Here is a 23,362-nt window from a genome sequence, read left to right as displayed (position 1 = left end):
CTGGGGGGATCTTTTCGGACAGACAGATTGTACCGTATTTTTCGTCGTTCGCCAACCACGTTGCATTTTTGCAAGGCCCTTTTTACCCCTTTGGAATTAGAATGTGGCTGCGGCTGATCATCGTAGCCTAACTATCAAACCCTGTTTATTGATCCAAATTTTGAGATATGTACTCTGTGCACGCACATGTGTTGTCACGGCATATCACAAATTCGGGTCACACGGTGTAGAATCGTGTTCCAGCCTGCCCCTCCACGCCAGTGGGGATATGAGGAAGTGCGATTGATAAAGAAGACATTTCTTGTTGCAAGCTTCACTTTTTCGAACGTTCTGCAAGATTTCGAAGCTTTCATTCTACATCGATCTATAAAGATGGCTTCTTCCCGAATTGTAGCTGTTTTCGGTGCCACGGGCAATCAGGGTGGCTCTGTTGCTAAATCTCTCCTGGAAAACAAGAACAATTTCCAAGTTCGCGCCATCACTCGCAATCCTGACTCAGAAAAAAGCAAAACATTGGCTGTCCTTGGTGCTGAGGTTGTCAAGGCTGATGGCTTTAAAGGATCGGAGATGATTGAGGCATTTAAAGGTGCCTGGGGAGCATTCGTGAATCTCAATTCTGATGACAAGGTAAACCCCAGATCTTTACCGCTTAATTTTACATTTTGCGGGTCTTCATGTCGCCGAAAGCTCAAGGGTTGACCAGGTATTTACCGATCCGAATGGCCCGACAGAGTTTGACCTGGGCAAGATTATCATCGACAGTGCCATCGAGGCCGGTGTTGCACACATTGTCTTCAGCTCTGGTCCTCCCTGTGCAGAGATGACTGGCGGCAAGGTCCGAATGAAGGCCATGGACAGTAAGCCAGCCGCCGATTGCGGTTTTTCAGCCGGTCACTAATTGCTACCTTGACCACGAAACCAGTGAAACACAAGATTGAAAACTATATTCGCTCGAGTGGGAAGTTTTCCACCGCCGCATTTATCTGCGCGGGGTGGTACTTGGAAAACTTCCTGTCACAAGAAGTTGCCCCAATTTTTGGCGGTTTTCCCCACTTTCCGGACCCGGAGGGATACCTCACGTTCAAAGTTCCAATGTGGGGAGGGAAGGAGGATGTACCTTGGCTCAGCATGACTGACGATTACGGTGATATCATCCACGGCCTATTTTTAGAGCCCGAGAAATGGAATGGCTGTGTAGTACAAGGGGTGAGCGATATCCTCAGCTTCGGCCAGTTGGTTAGCTGGTTCCAGGAAGGTATGACAAGAAATCCTGTTTTGCTGTTCCGATACGCCACCTGCACATGCAAGGGGGACAAGATTTGAAAACATAGAGGCACTGGTAATGACAAAGTATTGTAGTGACCGGAAAGCCATCTCGCTTCGACCCGCTCATGCCGTCCTGGGAAGCCTTTGATACGCATGGGATTCACGAACTTGAAGATGTGAAGCTGATGTTTGGGTTCACGCAAATCACTGGTGGACGATATTTTGGCGAGAAGCCCACCGAGTCCGACACAGCGACGCAGCTGAAAATGACTGGAGCTCGCGCCAGGGGTCAAGCGGGCTCGGCTCTCCAGTTAATCAGCGTTGGAGAATGGTTTAAGCGGCGATTTTGTGTCACCGAAGGAGCTTCTGCATGATGTAGGCGGAAACAGAAACCTGCATGATGATAGATAACACTGCAAGATCTGTTCGAGAAAGCGCCATGTTCAAGCTCTGTCCCTGGATTAGCTAGCAACTGGAATTGAAATACCATAAGGTTTCAAGTGCCTGGTTTTCTGCATCTTCCTGTTCGCCCCTTAACCAATCAAATCTCCCAACACCTTTCTCTGCAGGTTGCTTGGGATGATGCGGCGGAATCCCGTACATATATATGTATGCATGGCTTAGGGCAGGTGGCTTGCGAAGCTGCGATCGATCATTCGAAGGCCATGACAGTGTGGAGAAGGCTGCTGGGAACATTGGGCTATTTTTGATTTGGCGCCTCGTTGGGGTTTGATCTCCATCGCCCAGTTCTGCAGCGGAGATGGATGGTTCGTGCCTAGCCGCTTGGTGAGAGGTGTTCATCTGCAGCCAAGTCTGCTATCCACGTCAGGTTGAAATATTCTCCGCGCTTTTGCAAGAGGCTTCTGGATCCTGAATTGAATGCTTCGATTCATGGATCGGATGACGATGCTTCACCTCAAAGCTTGAATTATCAATCCTGGGCCCAAGCCTATATTTTGTACAATCCTGGTCAAGATTAATAATAATTGCTAACGCGGCTTTTCTCACAAACTTTTGGTAGTTACCTAGATGCTAGATAGCTTTTCTCTGAATATCACACAGAGTTGCTTCTGCTGTACTGCTATGCAGTTCATTTTCAAATAATTGGACATATAGTGACGAACTAAAATCTGCATGATTTGGCTGATATGTACTGTAGCAAGCTGTGTCAATAGACAGGGAATATTACCAAAGTCCCAATTTTGAGGAACTCATGATTACACCACTAAAATGGCTGTTCAGAAGACGGTCAGACAGGAAGTATACACAGTCTTTTAATACAAAACATCAGCAAATCCATGTTCTCTCTCTCTCTCTCTCTCTCTCAAGATATGTCCACCTCTTTTGCTGCACATTGTTTTTTTTTTCTCTCAAATGTGTTGAACCTGAACATTATAGGTGTAACACATATACGCAATTATATACGGTTAACTTTTCCCCTCAGGTCTCGTAAGTACGAAATACTACTACTGTTCGAGCTAGTAACTAGTGGATCTCCGTAAATTCCTCAGCAGTGATAACGACGTTTAAAAAACTATAGATCTGCTCCCCATATCCACGGTATGCATGAGGATATGTTGATAAAAAAGCTGTGTACTTTTGCCTGTTGGATACTCCATGTCCAATTCTGATCCGCTATCTGGAGACTATGCATATAATTTACTAGGAAAGCGGTGTAATTACCCCTCTCTCAAATTTAAGATCTCGCTGTGCCACAAACATGGGTAATCAACATGTTCTTAGCGAACTGAGTTTATTATAGGTCTTCAGAGCAGATTTGGAATGCTCAGTTCGTGAAGGGTATATCTTGTGATGTGTGCATGGACGTACGTACATACATACGTACTTCTGTCTTGCCTCACAATTCTCATGAAAAACATATCTTCCAATTTGTTTTCTGCTGAAGGGATTTGGCGGCAAGCATGTCGAGGCTTATTGACAAGGAGCAAAGCAAGAGGCAGCGGCCTATGAAGGTTATTGTTGCGGGACTATGTAGAACAGGAACGATGTGTAGGTCTTGACGCTGAGCCCAGATTCTTCGGTCGTCCCAAATCTTTATTCTCAATTCCCAAGCACAACTCTCGCTGCATAAATTCACTCAGATATTTACTGATTATCTTTCCATAGCGATGAACATGGCTCTTCGCGAGTTGGGGTTTAAAACATGCCATTTGACAGAGCAAATGGATGACCCAAAGCGATATTTCACGCTCTGGACCGAGGCTATGAATTGCAATTTCTTCAACAAAGGCCATCCATATGGCCGCGAAGAATTCGACCGCCTTCTGGGTGAATACGATGCTTGTCTAGATATGCCCTGCTGTCTCTTCTGGAACGACCTTCATCAAGCATACCCGGACGCAAAAATCATCCTCACGAACCGTAGTGTCGACTCCTGGATGACGTCCATGCACAAAACGATATTTCCGTGGATTCAGCGCTGGCATACGCAAGCTTTGAAATTGCTCGACTTTCAGATGACCCGCCCGATCGTGATTATGATGGAAACATCGTTCAAGGTACTTTGCAATAACGACTATGGAGATAAATGCCGACAAGCCTATATCGATCATTACGAGAAGGTTAGGAAGGCAATTCCCCAAGACCAGCTCCTCGAGTACAATTTCGATGACGGATGGAAGCCCCTGTGTGAATTTCTGGATGTCCGTGTCCCGGATGGTTCGTTTCCCAAGACAAACTCCGCCGATATGTTCAATGCAAACGTGGAGGCAGAATTCTGGAATACCGTGAATGCAACGGTAAAATCGATTGGAAAATATGTTATACCAGCCATTGCAATTTCAGCTGCGGCATGGCGATGGGTTGCCTGAATGTACTGTACTGTACATAAATACGTTTTCATACAGTGGTTCCCAAAAAAAATACATCTCCAATAATTCTTTTTCTCTCTTTTTCTTTTTCTTTCTTTCTTTCTTTCTTTTTTTTTAATAAAAAAAAAATCCAAGCTCCACGTTCAGCTGACCCCACTTGAAACTGTCACATCCAGAAGTTCCCTTGTCAAAACCGTGGCGGGCGGGATCGGCAGCCCAACATTTAGGGCCTTGAGATAGTCCAGGCATCCATTGCCGTAGCTGGTAACTAAGCTGGGGCGACAAAATGGTAGCTCCAATAATGGGCTCTGGACGCCGTATCTCCAGCTTGGAAATTTGGAAAGATACCGTATATCCATCCATACACACCAGGATCTTGTCACCGTAAGGGTGGAGGAGCGAATCGAAAAGCACAACCTTATTGCCAGGTGGAGCATCCAGAAGCAGCGCCCTTTTGACACGATCATTGGCTTCGGATGAGATACGGGTCCACCAATTGGCGAGCATGAGGTGGCAGAATATTCATTTTCGAAGACATGCAGGACTGCCGGTAATTTTTCACATTTGAAGGTCACACAAAATCCGCTGTTACGATGCAGTGTCACTTCAAACTTGCCCGAACCCATATGCGAAAGAGACCCTCGAAGGGGATCTTTCAGAAGGGGCATACGTGTACAGAGTATTCCTATCATCTTGTTAGAGGACCTGATCGGCAAGGGTTCACACGCTCTTCACGAAACTCCAAGAAAAACCAAATCTTACTTTCTTCAATCTAATTATTAGAGAGAGTCTAATTTTGTTATATGATTTGAAGCGGTTGTCAGATAACCAAAATTATTTTCTTACCGGATCGTAGAGACGTTCTCTCGAAGTACATTATTTGCCTATGGTTTCCCCGCTTCAATGGACACTTTCGTTTAAACATATATTACGATCGATATGCTTATGTCCAACCATTCTTTATTTATAGCTGTAGCTTAATTTCTTCTTGAGAAAACAATTTCCCGAACCAAAAATGCAAGTTTTCACAGAAGATCACACATTAGAGCGGAGACACACAGTCAGCCCATCACTTGCTCAACCGCTCCCTCGACTGACTCCTTTGCCCTCTCCGACAAAGGATAATGCTGAGGTATATGAAGTGGTAATTGTTGGTGTATGTAGTATATCTGTCGGCATGTAGGCATACGAAAGGCAGCTCACTGACCATCGCTTCTTCCAGGCTGGGCCTGCGGGTCTGATGTTAAACCTTCTGCTTGCTCGCTATGGATTGCCTGATTCCTCTCGCCTCTGTATTGACTCGAGCCCGTCGGCATTCAAAATTGGCCACGCTGATGCAGTTGTGCAACGTACAATGGAGGTTCTGAAAAGCCTAGATTTGGCCGACGAGATCTGGAATCACGGCCTACGCGGCTATGAGTTCACCAGATGGATCAAGGATCCTAATTCTCCGACAGGCTTTATTCGACAGTTTTCGCAGTACACAACTAGGATTAAGGCGCGATACAAACCCGCCATAGTTATGATGGCACAGGGGAGGATTGAACGAATACTGCGTGATGACCTCAAGAAGTATTCCGCAACTGGTATTACCTGGAACAGTAGAGTTCTGGACGCCAAGATCGAAAATGACGAACTGCATGACTTTCCTGTGAGAGTAACGCTTGAACAGAATGGAGAAAAGCGGACTATCAGGACACGGTACCTGATTGGAGCAGACGGCGCGCATTCAATTGTGAGAACGTCGATTGGCATAAATCAGATTGGTAGTATGGCTGACGATATTTGGGGCGTTGCTGATATCGTGGTTGACACTGACTTTCCCGACATTCGAAGGCCTGTGCACTTTGCTTCTTCGAAGAACATTGTCTCCATCATACCCCGCGAAAGGAAAAACGACGGAGAGTATCTCACACGGATATATGTGCCATTTGATGAGGATGATCTCATTGAAACTGTCACCTCCGGCGCTGCGCCCCATACTGAGGAATACCAGCGTGCACGCAGGGCCAAGATTACGCCAGAGCTCATCTTAGATCGCACAAAGGAGTTGTTTCACCCCTATTATATCCGACCAAAACAAGAAATCGAGTGGTGGGCAGCATACCAAGTAGGGAGAAGGTACGCAGAACAGCTTGTTAAGAAAGATGATTCTGGGAATTCCTGCGTTTTTCTTGTTGGAGACGGTTCGTAGCGATTTCAATTCAATGCTTAACACTCCCCATTGGTGTGGGATGAAGGTATTCTAACAGGCATGATGTAGCGTGCCATACCCACTCTCCAGCCCTAGGCCAAGGGATGAATGTTGCCCTGATGGATAGCTACGATCTGGCTTGGAAGCTAATGTACTCAATCAACGGTTTGACTCCGAATCCAGAGAAAGTTCTAGACACATTTGCCCGCGATCGCCTCAAGAATGCGGAGGATCTTATTGACAACGACCGGCTTTGGTATGAAACCCGGTATCAGACAGAGGCTGAGGACCGTGTCCAATCGGAAAATTTTATAGAGGATAAACTGCTGGCGTTCATGGTGGGTACCATTGAGTATGACGAAGGATTTCTGGTCGATAAGAAACTTGGAAGCTTGGACGGAACGATCAACAGCAGCGACTACTCAGCTGGGGTCCTGAGAGAAGGTCGCCGCCTTTCAGATGTAACCATTACGAGGTTTGCAGATGGGGATATCAGACATTCACAAGACGAGTTTCCCTCTGACGGGCGCTTTCGTGTGCTTGTCCTTTGTTCCGATGATCTTCCCGGAAACCCAGAGGGGGTCTCCGCGTCTGCCCTCCAACGCATCTGCCAGAATATACTGCCCTCGTTCACCCCAAAGACAGTAGAGCTGGTGGTTTTTACCCCATTTGGTTCTCTTTCGGTCGAGTGGACGAATATCCCGCCGTTTGTCAAGCAGGAAGCTGAAATGCGGCTTCATTATCTCGATCCAGAGGGATATGCCGTGTATGGCGTGGACATCAAATCAGGTGCCATTGCTGTGGTCCGACCCGACGGATACGTCGGAACGATCGCAACGTTGGACAACACCGAAAGGATCAATAATTACTTGAAAAGATGTTTGACAAAGGTTGCGTAACGGTGTAAAGATTGTCTGGAAGACTCCCGAGGGTGTCATTAATATTTATTTTCTCTCAATTTTCTTCGGCAGTTTCAAGAACTGAATTCCAAGGTTGGCTTTAACCTCAGTAAACCTAAATTCATCAACTGCAATCTTAAACGTTTAACCATGCAATTTAATGAACCTTGCCAGCTGGGCATGGTGATGTTCCGCGAGTATTTTGAATAGTGATGAAACAACCGATGACCTTCCCGGTGTCGGATCATCAGGTTTGTCGACAAAGTTGAGCTTCAAATAGCCATTCAGCGGACGCTAGTTTTAATAACTAGGCACAAGCTATTTTCGAGAATAAATTAGCAAGAAATTCGAAAATGCTGTCCTGCCACCGAACGTATCAATGCTTGCCACGACCGCCCCGCTCCCAACGAACTCCCAATTTTGAGCACCCATTTGCTAGCCAGTCGATCCGCAATGGACAGGTCCGCCGAACCAACTAACCGTCAACAGCTTCGCTGTAGTAATTCAATGACGGAGACCTCTCCGATCACAGCGCTTCAGCGCCCACATTTGGATATTCTTGTGCAAATCTTGCCAGGCCGCGGAGGTGCAGCTGAGGGTGTCCACCCCGAACGGCGAACATGATGGATAGGTGTTGCTGTTTTTTTTTTCCATCAACATTTCTATATTGCCTTTGCTCTCTCTTCTCCTAGTTCCCCCTGGGTAAATAATCAGATGGAGTCCATGAAATACACACGAGAGCCAATACAATCCCCAGTTGATGACCTAATCCAACCTTCTCGATACAATGATGGGAGTCTCCGTCCTCGGCGAGAACAACAACGATGAAACCACTCCATTGATGACACATAGCAACCACAGGCAAACCTCGCCTTCATCGTCATCATCATTGGATGGGCGGCTACCATACACAGCCGATGGTGAACTCAAAAAGGCCACCGGAGCAGGCGTCCGTGACGACCGCAGCGAACATGACACTCATTTCATCGGCATTACTCCTTCGAAATTCTGGGTGGTATTTGGAAGCATCCTTCTCTCCATCATCCTGTCCTTTTTCGACGGCTCTATCTTAGAATCCATTCACCCCGTAATCTCGTCGCATTTCCATGTCGCCAACTCAGCTTCTTGGCTATCTACCGGATTCCTTTTGACCTGCACAGTTTTCCAACCGATCTTTGGTCAGATATCCGATATATTTGGCAGGCGCATACCTTACCTCGTTTCCATCTCGATATTTTTTCTATCCACGGTCTGGTGTGGAGTGTCATGGAACTTCAGCAGCTTCCTTGCGGCCCGTCTCCTCTGCGGTGTTGGTGCAAGCGGGGTCACTTCGTTAGGCGCGATTATCTGTTCAGACTTGATCCACATTGAACATAGAGGGATATACCAATCATACATCAGCCTTGCTTATGGCCTTGGGAATTGCCTCGGATTGGCTTTTGGAGGGGTGATAGTTGACTCCCTTGGCTGGAGAGCTGTCTTTGGAATACAATTGCCAATGCTCTGTGCACTTTTTATTGCAGTGTATTTGACGCTGCCATCGAACCTGGGGCCTCAGCTAGCACGCGAGCGAAACATCAGCATGAGAGAAGCGCTTAGGACCATAGACGTTGCTGGCTCTGTTTTTTTGGTTATTGGAGTTACTGCTTTGATGATGGGAATGAATCTAGGCGGCAATGTCTTTCCTTGGAGACATCCAATTGTAATCTCCTCCTTGGCCATATTCTGTCTCATTTCGGTTCCCTTCATAAAAGCCGAACAATCGACATCCAAGCCGGCAATCCCATTATCACTTTTAACAAATTCGCCGCATGCAAATTTGATATTGGGGAACTTTCTTGTTGGTATCTCCATCAACACAATATTGTTCAACGCACCTCTTTTCTTTCAGGCGGTGAAGCTGGAATCACCAACCAATTCCGGCCTACGTCTTCTTCCAGCCTCCGCTGGTCTGATGGTTGCTAGCCTTCTAACCGGCGTCATCATGACAAAAACCAAGCAGCTGAAACCAATACTGCTTGGAGGAGTATTTTGGCTAATTTGCAGTTGTGCTTTCTCCGGGATGATAAGTAGCAGGGTCCCAGATTGGGTGTCTGTGACCTTGATTTCAATGGCGGCATTTAGCCAGGGAGCTTTATATCCGCCAACAATGATGGGTGTCCTGTCAACCAACGCCCAAGAGGCCCAGGCCGTCATCACAACCACCCTTTCTCTACTCCGTTCGCTCGGATGGGTTATGGGCGTGGCAATCAGTAGCTTAGTCCTACAAAACTCTCTGAGCACTTTTCTTCGCCAAGCAGTTACCGGTCCCGATAAGGCAGATATAATTCTCCGTGTCCGGAGGTCTATCGCGGAGATTGCTAAATTGGACGCGATTCACAAGGGCCAGGGTGAGAGCTTCTGTTGTTCCTTAAAATTCTCGGAGTAAATAACTAACTGATGACGACATTATAGTCACCAGCGCATATGAAATGGCCCTTCGAATAACCTTTTTATCAAGTTTACTTTGGGCAATCTTAGTTCTCGTTTTAGTCATACCCGTCAGATTGCCGCGTCTGGGACACAAAAAGTAATGCCCAGTATTTGTGCAATGAGCGCTTCAAAATTTCGCAGCCATGAGGCGGATTGTAGCCGCTCATGCTTCGCCATTCTCAATGCAAGCCCATTCGTTGTATAATATATCCTTGCTCTCTCTCTCATTCTTATTTCATCCGTGGGTCTGGTTTATTTATTTCATTACTAAGTTTAATATTTTAATGTGTAATTGTCATAACCATACTGAAAACTCAAATAATTTTGAACTGGTACAAGGTCCTTTCGCGCTTACTGCAATCTAGATGATTTGATAAATTGGCTAAATACAATATTGTCTTTACTCTTTTTCTTTTCCACGCGCTCGTCTTTTTTTGAATCGTAGGTGGAGTGTAACTACATCACTAAAAAAGCGCCTTCGTATTCATGCATGCCCGAATACAATGCACTCGTCATTGGGTCGGCACACGGGAGTGTAAGTTTCTTCTGCAAGAACTAATTAAGGGATTATTATGCGTGACATCCAAGTCTCCATGTTAAGTCACACTGCATGTGGGAGAAACTTCCCCTCTTAACTTCAAAATTGAGCGGTTTGGCAAGTTGGCCAGGATGATATGTAGACCGATGTTTTCTTATAGATGAACTAATTAATTAAAATACAATAAAATAAAAAAACACCCCCTCCAAATATTGACCGCATAGACAAACATAACATGTCTTCAGGAGTTAAAGAGCCTCATTGCTGATGGGACAGCGTCTTTTTTTTTTAAAAAAAAAGATTTTCAGCATACAATAAAGAGACAAATTACCTGTTTCTGTGCGTCAAAATTCTCTCCCAACCTTGATTCCCTTCCTGCGAGAATGGCAACCAGCGACTCTGAGGGGCGCAAGAGCACCTTTTACGATTCCGCATATCTTGCAGAATACTATGATCTATGGGCCGAGAAGAATACCAAAAACTTGGATACCAAGGATGGCACACCAATCTACACGTCTATCCTCAAGAACGCTCTCTCCACGCGATCTCCTCCCCCCTCCCTTGATGTCCCGTTTTCTATCCTCGACATCGGCACCGGGACAGGCCGTGTCCTGATCAATCTGGCCAATGATGGCGAGAGAGACAGCCTCGATCTCTCAAACGTATATTTTATCGGCGTGGACAACGAACCTGCCATGCTCGGCCGTGCAGAGAAGGCACAGGCGACGCTGTCAAGTATGGCCCGAGTCGGCAAAGTGGAATGGGTTTTAGCGGAGGCGGCCGATGTGGCATCAGCGACAACACTGAAGGGATATGCCGGAGGGATCGACCTCCTTTTCTTTGCAGCGGGGAGCATTAGTCACCTCATCGGCGCTGACGAGCCGCAACGATTTTTTGCCCAGGTAGCTGCGCTTCTTCGTCCTGGCTCCGGCCGGGCATATCTCCCCATTGTCAACGATCTGATTGCGAAGCGGTCAATTACCAAGGAGCCTGTGGTCGAAAGGACGTGGGTGAAGCTGCAGGAGGCTGAAGGCTTCCCCAGTAAGGCGTTCCCAGATATTATCTACAGAAAGTATCCCATCGACGACTCCAAAATGGAAGGATGTGTAAAGACAGACTACCATACCTTCCACGCCATCCGGAAACTGGCGACCGGCGAGGAAGAGGTGATTCAGAAGGACAGAATCGTGTTCTCACTACGTGTGTGGGAGGAGCCAGAATTTTTGGAATGGGCTAACCGTGCTGGATTGGACTGCATCGACACGTTCCACGGGTTGCGGGACACCTGTTACGTGTTGAAGCTTGTGAGTTAGAAATTTTATATCCTTTTGGTGGAACTTTTTCCGCATGGTGGTCCAACGCGGGCACCAGGGGACTCGCGCTCGCTATCGTTGAATTTCCGCTCTTGTCTTGGTCAGATAGAGCATTCCGTAACCAGTAACTAGGCAAATAACTACTCCATAACCAGAAGGCTAAAGCCATATTAATTAATGGCCTGTTTAGGGGAGATTAGATATGTCTGTGAAGGCTCGTTTCTCCTGGAATATCATATACGCTTCTCGCTCGTTCATCGTCAGATTCAAAGAGGCAAATAAAATTATCACCAACAGACGAGATAAGAATGGAAGATAAGGGATGCGGCATATTTATAACTATACCTCGACCCACTTTTTAATAACCTGTTCATTTCATTTTCATTTTATCATGTGTTTGCGCTTGGCAGAATGAGTTTGCTCAAGGGCCTGAAATGAAGCCCGGGCAGAGCGGGTCTTACCCCGGACCGTACCATGGTTCCATTCCGAAACTCTCATCCAGACCTAAATCCTAAAATCAACGTCCGACATTCAACGAAGCGTGTCCCTCACCCAATGAACGACAGCGGGTTGCCAGTTAAAATGGTGATATGTGCCCATTGTGTATTTGAGCCCGGAAGCTATCCCCTGTTTTGATATGTTTGGGGCCTTTTGACCCGTACCTGGCCGTCATCCATCACTGCTGGGACTGACGAACATTGGAATGACGGTATCAGGAGCGTATAGTTATGGAGAAGGCAAGGTTACGCTGCATCTTGCGATGGTAGCTAGGCGCAATACCTAAATTTCCCTAAGTTCTGGCATCTGTGGTGGTATGTTCCGCATCTCTCAAGGTCACTTGGCATTGCGTATTGATGAAGGTATCGTGCCCAACAGGAGCATTGTCATGGATCGATATCGTTCGCTCTTCATAACGGGATGTTGATTGCTAAAAATATCGCCTGACTTTTTTTTTAAAAAAAAAAAAAAAAAAAAAAAAAAGTCGAGTTTTGGGCATCGCAAGAAGTCGAGAACATCTATCCTGCATGCTAAAGAGAGATCAGCCTGCCATTTTCAGACTGAACTCTTGGGGATTCGAGTTTTGTTTGACAGGCCTCCAACGAAGTAAGCGAGCATTGAAACATGCATTATTGAGATCTGGCGGATTTGCTTTGCCCCCGATGTGTTACCAACGTACAGCCTTTTAATTCATGCAGAGGAGGAGGAGTGGGGGGAAGAGAGCAGGGTTGACTGATTATGCGTATCTCACTGTGCTGACAGCTTTCTGACCCTGCGGAAGATGTCCTTGTCCATGTTATTGCCTGAGGCAATTGATAGCTTTAAACCCCCCCCAAAGAGCCCCGCTATATTCAAAGTGGCTTAACGGATCCGACTTGGAAGACAATGGCGCAGTCTTCGCAGTCCGGAAAGAACCATCGCTCCCCTGGATTCAAGTCTTCTCTATACATAAAATCTCTAGGTGCCGGCTCATGATCTCTCTTCCCCATCTCCCATCATGGCAGACGATGGGATAAATAAACCTCGCTATCTAATGGGACGCCTCTTCCGCATATTTCTGTGGATCACTACTTTGAGAGTAGCAACGTCCGGCAGCCAGTTACTCAACCAGTCAGCATTCGAATCCTTTGAGCCCTTCCAAATCTCTTAGGCTTTTGAGTCAAACGATTATATACAAATGATTTCACAATGGTGCAGTCATTCCATATGGGTTAGCGTAACAAGACGCCCTGTCCAGCTCATTTGGGAATGAATGAAGAAACCGTGTCTATCACATCCTAAGTGAGGAAAGTAGTCAGCAGTGGCATAACTTGTCGCGGGACACGCTCATGAAGACCAATGAGTGTTTACATATGAGAAATTACGTTGGAAGCACCCCCCAGCCCCACCTCTCAAGATCACCCTAAGGGTCTCAAAACTATCAACTTGGGAATCCCCGTATGTCCTCATCCGCAGGTCGATCAAGGTACTTCTCATTTCAAACACGAACGCGTCGCCTGTAAGATTCCATACCGGAAAGCCTCAACTCAGAAGGGAGCGGAACTCCGCAATGGTGTAGCGGATCCATGCCTTCAATCCTTCTATTTGGCCACCCCGTTCAACAGCTGAGCCTTGGAATATCATGAGGAATGAATGAATGAATGAATGAATGAATGACGGTGTTTAACTGCTCCCCGCTCGGGGTTGGAGACCGTGGGCTGGCCAGCTGCGGCAGTCGAGCATAGATCTCTGATACGGGCCCAAGGCACCAGTGATATCTCACGCAGACTACCTAAGAGGAAGGGTTGGGGTTAATGGCTGTGAGTAAGGAACCTTTTGCAAGTTGGTTTTATTTGGTCTTTCGGGAGTAACAACAGAACCACAGAACTCCAAGAACCCCGGAACCCCGGAACCCGCCGGCAATGCGATCGGAACGCTACAGGAACGAGTGCAATAAGTTATCAACTATCAGAGAGAGAGAGAGAGAGAGAGAGAGCAGCATCTCAACCGTACCCTGACCTACGTTGGTCAATGATGGATAATCAGAGTAAGGCCCCACCGCAATCAACAGTTAAAAGATAGCTAAAATTAAAAACGATTTACCAAGGACTAATTTCACCCATCCCAGGCGGCGGTGAAAATATATTGACATGATATGGATGGAAATATGAGGTCACTACAGACCCGATTGCTTTCTGGGTTGCTAACTTGGTTCGCTGAAGCGAGGTAGCTTGAACAAGCTATATGCCATCAGCCGAAGGTCAAGTTCCCAATTGCACGAAGGGTATAAGATTCCTTGCAGCTCAGATATCGAACGCAGGCGGCGGCGGAATCAGTCGAGTGGCAATGCGGGCGTGGCCGAAACTACGGCGCTATAACTCAAACCAGTTAGGCAATTTAAGGTGTGTGTATATTTAACTCCCGCCAAGGTTACATCTGAACGTGCTTTTTAGAGTTGGGTCCACTTGTTAAACCATATTTAACTCTAATCACCCCTCCACGCAGATTACTAATACGGGCATCCCGATTCAACCCTTTAGAATACGAGTCTGCCAGGGGTAGCTCGCGGTCTAGGAAATGTGGTGACATCAGGAGCATAATTACTGTAATTAGTTGGAGATGGGGGGTGTTCTTTTTTATTTTTTTTTTTTTGGGGGGGGGGGGGAGGGGGGGGGAGGGTGGGTAAGACCAAGATGCTGCTGAACCCGCCAACTCTCTTTTTTTGGCTGCCGCTGATTCTGTTGATCTGTTCGCCCCCCAAAGGGATTATTATTCTGAAGGAGCTTCATTTAGTATATGCTCTTCCCGCACCTCAAAATATCTGGTATTATTATTATTATTATTATTATTATTATTATTATTACACCCCCCTACTGAAAATACCTGCATGTTGATTCGTCCCCAATTTCTGTCTGTTCCTGGCACCTGCAATACACGGTTCATCTCGCCGCTCGAGCTCAGTTGGACCAAGTTCAGGAGTTTTTTTTTTTTTTTTTTTTTTTTTTTTGTTCGCCGCCCGGCCGGATCGAAAGAAGTTACCCTAGGAACTGCAGATTTTCTCGTTGACTGTTCGCTACGCATCGGGGTGTCATTAGCGCCACCGCCGCAATGGTTTCACGCGAAAAGCCATGGTTCGATCGTCGCCAGCCTCGTTCTTCTTCGACATACCACTATTTCCACTCCAAGAACTTCGCAGCAAAAATGGGGAATAATTAGTCTCGAAGTTAATATAACCTACTTAGTTAGTCGCCGTGTTATCTAATAATACCGTTTTTTGCCATAAACCCAAGAAGAAGAAAAAAAAAAATTGGTTTGAGCAGCTTGCCGCACACATGAGGTGTCTTTCCCCCGAACCACCAAGGGGCGGGCGGGTTCACTCGAGCTGATGCCCCCTTGCAGTTGATGTCCTCGCTTCGTCCCGGGGTTGTGTGGGGCGGTGGCAATTGGGAAGCTCTGGTTCAACCGCAGCGGGATCCCGGCATAATCCACACTGATTGCACATCTTCGTTCTTCCAAAGACAGTATGAAGTTCAACGATGCAAAGCTTGAAGAAGCTCCTAGGAAATTGAGCCGTCTGAATATGGAGATATGGCTGTGGATGTGATGATCACAGATCCTGGGAGCAGCTGATACGATAAATGTCTGTATCAGGATGGTGGAATATTTCTCGTTGTCAACTGCTTAATGAGCATCATCAAATTTCAGCACATGCCTGAGCTCCTCTCAGCTGCTTTTTCCTCATCCTGCATCATTTCCTTTCCTTTATCTTTTTTCTATTTTCGTTTTTCTTCCCCCCCCCCCCTTCCCCCCCCCCCCCCCCCCTTTCCCCTACCCCCACGTCCATGGAAACATCATGCTCATGGCAAGAGAAGCCTTTTGTCTCTGTGGGAACCTTTGCCTCCCCACTGCGGTCCTCACGTCCGTTATTCGGTTCCGGCACAAGGACAATGGGGTCCTGATTTAATCTAGATGATCATGTGTACTTCAAGCATGTTGACAATGCAACGTTCAGTCAGTCTTCTGGTTTTCTTCTTTGCTCCCGTTCTCCCATTCCGGATCAGACCAGCGAATCAATGCCTCTATGCCAGCCAGATGCGCCGTGGTTACAATCATGTCCACTACATATATAAGGAGTCTGAAACTACCGAGACTTTAATTCTTCTGGTTTGATTCTGCTTCTTTTATTTCCTTTGCCCTAACACTCCCCTTATCACGGCGTATGCGCTGACTTTGTCTTGACAATCGCTTATCCCGATCAGATTTCAATTCACAGGCCATAAGAAGTTAGTTAAAACTCCTTATCCTCTCTCTATTGCTTTTTACGATTATTACCAAGCTCGCCTTTCCCCTCTTTCCGTTGCTAAACAGGTTGCTAAACAGGTTGCCCTGAAGAAATTACCTTTTCGCATCGCGGACTCCTTCAGCGTCCGATATGCGGTCTCTGGGGTTTCTCTTCGCCTCGGCGACCGTGGCTTCAGTTGTGTGTTTGTCTGTACTAGGAGATCCCAACGGACCCCGAAGAGCCCGTGAAGCCCTAGATCGTCGCCAACATGATTCCGCTTCTAAAGCTACCGAGGAATTTTTGAGCAAATTTTATCTCGATGATAGTGATGGCTTCATGACGACGGATTTTGGCACTCGTATTAGTGAACAAATTTCCCTGAAGGCTGGTGGGTCCAGAGGCCCGACCTTGCTTGAGGATTTCATCTTCCGGCAAAAGCTCACGCGTTTTGACCATGAGCGTGTACGTGTTTTCCAAACCTCTTGTCCATTGCCTATATATGTTGTATACATGAATCGCAATGCGCTAATGCAACTACATTAAGATTCCTGAGCGCGTCGTTCACGCACGAGGGATTGGTATGAATGCTCTCCTGATAACTCCGCTTTTGACAAGCTGGAAAAGGACACTTGTTGACATAAGCAAACAGGTGCCCATGGTGAATTTACCTCCTACGGGGACTGGTCCAACATCACGGCCGCTTCTTTCTTATCCGCCGCGGGCAAAAAAACTCCGGTATTTGTGCGGTTTTCTACAGTCGCCGGGAGCAGAGGTAGTGCCGACACTGCTCGCGATGTTCATGGTTTTGCTACCCGCTTTTATACAGACGAAGGGAATTTTGGTAAGCTGGATGAGTTCAATCTTGACCCAAGGGGAGCTATTGGCATTCTGGACTTTCTAACTTTCCTATCATACAGATCTTGTTGGGAATAACATCCCCGTCTTTTTCATTCAAGACGCCATTCAGTTCCCTGATTTGATCCACGCTGTTAAACCGCGGCCCGACAGTGAAATTCCTCAAGCAGCGACTGCTCATGATTCAGCGTGGGATTTTTTCAGCCAGCAGCCCAGTGCTCTACATGCAGTTATGTGGGTGATGTCTGGAAATGGAATTCCTCGCTCAATGCGCCATGTGGATGGGTTCGGTGTTCATACATTCCGATTTCTCACAGAAGATGCCAAGGTTGTTTTCGTTAGGTTCCGTTGGAGAAATCTCCAAGGAAAAGCCGCTTTGGTCTGGGAAGAGGCACAGGCAATTGCAGGAAAAAATCCTGATTACCATAGAAAGGATCTTTGGGACTCTATCTCAGCTGGACGGTTTCCCGAGTGGGAGGTACGACGTTCCTAGTTATTAGAGCAAATCCTGCATAGCCCCTGTCTGTATAAATCGATTTGAGATGATCAAAAATCGTGACTAACTTTAAACCTAACTTATAGTTGGATCTCCAACTGTTCCATGAAGAGGACCTACTAAAGCACGGGTTCGACTTGCTCGATCCGACCAAATATCTCTCAGAAGAAATGGTCCCCTTCACGACAGTTGGCAAGATGACCCTGAATCGAAATCCGATTAATTACTTTGCCGAAACTGAACAAGTTGGGGTAAGTCTGCTCCTTTCTTGGTAGTGTCAAAATACACGGTGTCTAAAATTCTCTGCAGTTCCAACCAGGACATGTCGTTCGTGGCATCGACTTCTCCGAAGACCCCTTACTTCAAGGACGTGTGTTCTCCTACCTAGACACCCAGCTGAACCGTCACAACGGTCCAAACTTTGAACAAGTCCCAATCAACAGACCTCGCACCGAAATCCATAACAACAACCGCGACGGCACTGGTGAGTTTCTTTCTCTTCATTGGAAAAATCGTATCAATACGCTGTCCATTCGCTAACCATTCAAACAGGCCAGATGTTCATTCATAAAAACAAATATCACTACACCCCAAACACACTGAACAATGGAAATCCCAAACAAGCCAACCAAACGGTCGGCAAAGGTTTCTTCACGGACCCTCACCGCACGGTAAATGGTCCGCTGGTGCGAGAGATCAGCCAATCCTTTATGGACCACTGGACCCATCCGCGCCTTTTCTTGAACTCGCTCACCGCGGTCGAACGGCAATTTGTTATCGATGCCGTATGTTTCCAGACATCGAACGTAATGAGCGAAGGCGTGCGCCAAAATGTCATCTTCCACCTAAACCTCATCGATCACGACCTAGCCGTGAAAGTTGCGCAGTTCATTGGCATTAAAATACCGAAACCCGATCCAACCTTCTACCACGACAAGAAGACTACACGACTCGGAACGTTTGGCACCAATTTGAATAAATTGGATGGGTTGCAAGTCGCTGTTCTCATATCCGGTGAACAGAAGTCGCTCGACGCAGCACATCAGCTACAAGCCTTGTTTAAAAAATTACATTCTGGTATTGATGTCGTAATAATCGGGCCTACCTACAATCCCAAAGCTGGTATCGTGTCGACATATGCCGGTGCAGACGCATCCCTTTACGACGCTATAGTTGCCCTGGAAGGCTTTCCTGGCCCCAAGTCTGGCCTGTATCCCCCCGGAAGGCCGCAACAGCTCCTCATCGACGCCTATCGATATGGAAAGACGGTTGGGGTAGTCGGCAGCAACGGTGATCAAATTGTTAAGAGTGTTCATGATGCTAGTGGCATGGCTACAAACAACCAGATGCCGTCAGGTGTGTTTGTCTCGCATGCTGCTGATGAGGCGTTCGTGAAAAAACTCATTGAGGGGTTGTACGTGTTCAAGTGGTTGGACCGTTTCCATGTTAGCCCTATGATTAAGTATTAGAACTTGGATTCTTTAGATGTGATTAGTTGACGAAAGGTGGAATAATTGTTTTTCTGTTTGTCTATGTTCATCTTTAGTAATTTTTTTTTTCTATTTGTAATTATTTAAATGTTGGAATTTTAATAGAAGATTTGATTTAGATTTGTTTATAAAGCTAAGTGTATATCTATCTAACTAGACAGCAATGATGAGAATACTAAACTGAGAATTAGAATATGAAATGAATGAGCAGCTGAATATAAAGAGGTGATTGAGAATTGAAGTAAATTAATCTTTCAAAGTGTAGCAGAGCAGATTTATCTTAATTCATATTATCAGTAGGTACGCTGTAACATTTATTATATATTACAATATACTTATATCATACTTCAATCACAAGCATAACTTTCAAGAAGTTAAAAATAACAATTCTATGATTAATAAAACGTGATTTGAGCTTGAACAATCTATTAAAGTCAAATATAATATTTTGAATAATGATATATATAACTTTGATGAGTTTGATTTTAGAATAAAAGTTATTGAAACTCAGTTAGTTGTCACAGATTTAGAAAAATATAATAGATTCAAATCAGTTCAGTCAGCAAATCATAAATGAATTATAGTAATTATTAAAGTGGATATATTAAGTAATTTCATTATTTATTATCTTCACAGATTAATAGTATCATTTTCAAAACTAATATAAAATTAATGATATATTATCTGATTAAACTATCTCATTAAGTAATAATAACTGAACTATATTATTATTATTATTATTCTGTTATGATAATGAGATTCAATCAAAGACATCTTCTTGATATCAATGTCTTCTATGTCATAGAAACTATCGCTCTGCAGTGCCCCCACTACTCTGCTAAGAATATTCATATTACCTCATTTTTGTACAAGATGACGAGGTGATCGTCTCACCTTTATATAAGATGATGAGATGATCATCTTTGTGATAGAGTGTATAAAGGGCTATACCCTGACATCTATGATACTCACTCAGGCTACGCCTTCGCGCTATCGAGACAGCGCTACCGAGGCGGAGTCTCACCCTATCTATAGCCTCTATCCGTATAGCCCCTATTACAAAGGCGCTAGTCCAATCATCTTCATACCGGAGCTCCGCTTCTTATAAAAAGAAGCCCAATTCTCTATATGATCTGTCTTCCTCTTTTTTCCCTTAATGATTCCTTTCTGTTTTCTAGTTATTAGCTGTTCTCAGCGGCTAGCCTGTTATATCATACCAGCTTCTAAATATTCTTGTTCACTTTTTAACTCATCTGAGTATATGAGTTAAGAAATCTTGCTTGTTCAATCTCTTCTAGCTTTTGAATATCTGCAGTTTTTTCTCTTTCTTAGAGTTTACTAATAGATATATCTATTAGTTATTAAGTTTAATTTATTTTTAATTTTTAATTTTTTTAGAATAAAGCTCATTGTGATTTGTATCATTCACATTTAAACATGATAATTAATCTTTAATCATTACTCATATTCTATAAAGTTGAAAAGATAAGTTTTTTTGGAGTTCTCAAAGTATTTATTTCAATTTAAAATTTTTTCTCTATTCAAATCTTTACCAGATATGCCTGGTGGATATGAAGCAGATACTCTTTTTTGATTTGAATGATTGGCATTCATTTTCATGATTCTTAAAGTATAATTCACATAGATTTTATCAAATTAAATAGCTGATGATAAAATTAAGATCTCTATTTTTATAGATTTAATAAAAAAATATTTTTAATGCATCTAACTTTCTTCCTAAAGTTTTATTTTGAAGTAATTAAAAATAGTTAACATAATTTTTCTGGTCTTTTTATTATATCTCTATAGCATAATCTGATATAAAAGTAGTACAAGTTTTATATAATTGTCTCATTGCTTAAAAAGATAAATCTCTTTCTATATTAAGAAATCAAACTCTATTATTTAAAAATTTTTCGGTCTGAGCTATTCTTTTTGAATATAAGTGTTAGTATGTGAATGCAAGCTGCATAAGAAGGAACTCTCTGCATTGCTAACTGCTATATAATGAAATACTAAGCTTGATGGGATAAAAGGGTGGGGCCTGTCTGGATTAATAACAACCTGCATGGTCACATGATGAGGGTTTGGCCAAATCGGGTGCCGAGCCTAATCCGACGCCGAGTCTAGTCGGGCGCCGGGCCTCGGTCATGAGCCTAACAATAAGCTTTAAAGTTAAGTTTGAAGTCTAATCAAACTTCAAGTTATCTTACAGAGTTTTTTGACCTTAACTTTATCTTGAAGAGTGATAGTCTTATTTTCTTCATTTCTTCTAGAATAAAAGTAAATTAATTCAATTTTCTTCATATCAAACTAAATTGAATTATTATCTTCTCTTTTAAAAATTCTCTATATAGCTCTGTTTTTATTTTTACAATTTCTTGTAAAGATTTAAAACTGATAATAAAATCATTATCATCAACATAGCTAGAAGTTTTATCATATATATGCTTTTATTTTTGAATAGGTTGAATTATATATATAGCAAATAAAATAAATAAAACTGAAGATATTTAAAAAAAACTTCTATTTAAATGCTGATTTTTTCTTGTTTTAATATATCAAATAGAACTTGAATTCTTTTTTTTGTCACAAAATTAATTATTTATTTTATTAGAGATTTTAAAAACTTTAAATATTACAGAATTGAATTTATTTTATTCTTTGAAATATAATCAAAATCATCTTTTATATCAAAAAAAGCAGTAGTTGATACAATAGTTGAACTATAGTCAGTTTGATACTGAGTGACTTAAGTACTTCAATCAGCATATAAAGTTAAAAAATTAATAATATTACTTATTGCATATCTTTATATTCATTTCATTTTCTTCAACTACTTGATGTAAGCAGTTATGTATCATTATAATAAAAAATATATGACAAGTAGATTGAGTTGTTTATATAGATTTTGTCATGACTCAACTAGAGGCATGATGATAACAAGACAAAAAGCTCAATTCATCTATCTAACTAGGCAGCTGCTATGAGAATACTAAACTGAGAATTAGAATATTGGAATGAACAAGCAGCCAAATATATATAGATGATTGTGGATCGGAGTGAATCAATCTAAGCAACTGAATATGGTTGAGGTCAGAACAGATCAACTTTATTTCATATTACCAGCGACAGCGCCGTAACAGATTTATATTATTTATATTATAAAACTTAAGTTTTTATTAGCATTTTGGATAATTCATAAAAATCATTATATCAATTACATTAAACAATATTCATAAGAGTTTTGAAACTACTTAGCTTGTTTTATTTAATTTAAAAGCTGTAATCTCAAAATTAAATATTCAACTTCAGATTTTCTCTCTCTCAGTTGAAGAAAAAGTGTCTTTATCTGTTAAAACATCAGAAATTAGAGTTAAAATAACATCTTAAACTAAGTTAATTAAGAACAGAATCATATAATATCAGAACAGCTCATCAATATCAATTACATAAGTATTGATCAGTTTTTAAGAAGTGCTTAACAATTAGCTGCTCAAACTTAAATTGTATAAAACAGATGAAAAATTTTACAAATGAGATTTCAATATGATAAAAACAACATAAAAATATCAAATACATATACATGAGACTTTAACAAAGAAGAGGGGATCTTAGCTAATTGACCGGGCTAATATTAATGCTCAAATTGTGGAGGATATATAACAACCATAGTCATAATATGACAAGAATGCTGCAAAGAAATAGAACATTATATAGAAACCTGTTCTCGGTGTCTAGCAGCTGAAATAATTCAATAATATACATTATTTAAAAAAATCAATTCAGTTGTGTAAAAATCCAGATAATATGTATTGAAATCTGTATTAAGTTTGATGTAGTGCCCTCTCAACCTGTGTGCCACTTTCACCCATAGATTACGTTATTATTTTTATTATTAATTTTAACAAAGGAACCCTATTGATTCTTCCGAAAAGAATGTTGTTGGGAATTAGCTGGAGATCAAGTCATTTCCCCAATAGAGTCAAAGAAAGGTTACGAATAGGAACTCCTTGATTCAATATGTAACTACGTCAAGGAGTTAGAATCTCATGTCCTTTGCATGTGAAACACAATCCATGGATCTAAAGACACCATGAATAGGAAAATATTCACTCAGTTACACCTTCGCTACCACTTCAGTAGATACCTGAATGTTCGAAGCAAAGTATGAAAAATACATCTGAGCTAATTGCACCAGAAAATTTGAATCCATTATTCACTTAGAAACGGAATCATGAAAACCTAA

The 23,362-nt window shown here is 43.3% G+C and overlaps 7 protein-coding genes across 7 annotated transcripts; 6 read left to right on the top strand and 1 right to left on the bottom strand.

Moving 5' to 3' along the window:
* Window positions 1-372: 372 nt before the first annotated feature.
* Window positions 373-1,640, top strand: PADG_00232 (uncharacterized protein; the record flags this gene model as incomplete). The annotated part of the gene is made up of 4 exons (XM_010757961.1): window positions 373-627; window positions 704-857; window positions 923-1,255; window positions 1,360-1,640. 4 exons carry the CDS (start codon window positions 373-375, stop codon window positions 1,638-1,640), a joined length of 1,023 nt encoding a protein of 340 aa, XP_010756263.1.
* Window positions 1,641-3,188: 1,548 nt separating this feature from the next.
* On the top strand, window positions 3,189-4,097 carry PADG_00231 (uncharacterized protein; the record flags this gene model as incomplete). The annotated part of the gene is made up of 2 exons (XM_010757960.1): window positions 3,189-3,276; window positions 3,394-4,097. The coding sequence occupies 2 exons, from the start codon at window positions 3,189-3,191 to the stop codon at window positions 4,095-4,097; spliced, it is 792 nt and encodes a 263-aa protein (XP_010756262.1).
* A 143-nt stretch (window positions 4,098-4,240) lies between these two features.
* PADG_00230 (uncharacterized protein) lies at window positions 4,241-4,604 on the bottom strand (the record flags this gene model as incomplete). Its single annotated transcript, XM_010757959.1, has 2 exons — window positions 4,241-4,405; window positions 4,467-4,604. 2 exons carry the CDS (start codon window positions 4,602-4,604, stop codon window positions 4,241-4,243), a joined length of 303 nt encoding a protein of 100 aa, XP_010756261.1.
* Window positions 4,605-5,112: 508 nt separating this feature from the next.
* Window positions 5,113-7,190, top strand: PADG_00229 (uncharacterized protein; the record flags this gene model as incomplete). Its single annotated transcript, XM_010757444.1, has 3 exons — window positions 5,113-5,253; window positions 5,320-6,283; window positions 6,361-7,190. The coding sequence occupies 3 exons, from the start codon at window positions 5,113-5,115 to the stop codon at window positions 7,188-7,190; spliced, it is 1,935 nt and encodes a 644-aa protein (XP_010755746.1).
* Window positions 7,191-7,977: 787 nt separating this feature from the next.
* On the top strand, window positions 7,978-9,763 carry PADG_00228 (uncharacterized protein; the record flags this gene model as incomplete). Its single annotated transcript, XM_010757958.1, has 2 exons — window positions 7,978-9,580; window positions 9,645-9,763. The coding sequence occupies 2 exons, from the start codon at window positions 7,978-7,980 to the stop codon at window positions 9,761-9,763; spliced, it is 1,722 nt and encodes a 573-aa protein (XP_010756260.1).
* Window positions 9,764-10,583: 820 nt separating this feature from the next.
* PADG_00227 (uncharacterized protein) lies at window positions 10,584-11,513 on the top strand (the record flags this gene model as incomplete). The annotated part of the gene is made up of 1 exon (XM_010757443.1): window positions 10,584-11,513. The coding sequence occupies one exon, from the start codon at window positions 10,584-10,586 to the stop codon at window positions 11,511-11,513; it is 930 nt and encodes a 309-aa protein (XP_010755745.1).
* Window positions 11,514-16,422: 4,909 nt separating this feature from the next.
* PADG_00225 (uncharacterized protein) lies at window positions 16,423-19,092 on the top strand (the record flags this gene model as incomplete). Its single annotated transcript, XM_010757442.1, has 7 exons — window positions 16,423-16,734; window positions 16,817-16,850; window positions 16,922-17,113; window positions 17,190-17,605; window positions 17,710-17,874; window positions 17,933-18,107; window positions 18,176-19,092. 7 exons carry the CDS (start codon window positions 16,423-16,425, stop codon window positions 19,090-19,092), a joined length of 2,211 nt encoding a protein of 736 aa, XP_010755744.1.
* Window positions 19,093-23,362: the final 4,270 nt, after the last annotated feature.

The sequence above is a fragment of the Paracoccidioides brasiliensis genome (assembly GCF_000150735.1).
Source record: "Paracoccidioides brasiliensis Pb18 unplaced genomic scaffold supercont2.1, whole genome shotgun sequence".
Taxonomy (NCBI): Eukaryota; Fungi; Ascomycota; class Eurotiomycetes; order Onygenales; family Ajellomycetaceae; genus Paracoccidioides; species Paracoccidioides brasiliensis.
The sequence above is the reverse complement of the archived record's forward strand: the minus strand, read 5'-3'. Positions and strand labels throughout refer to the sequence as shown.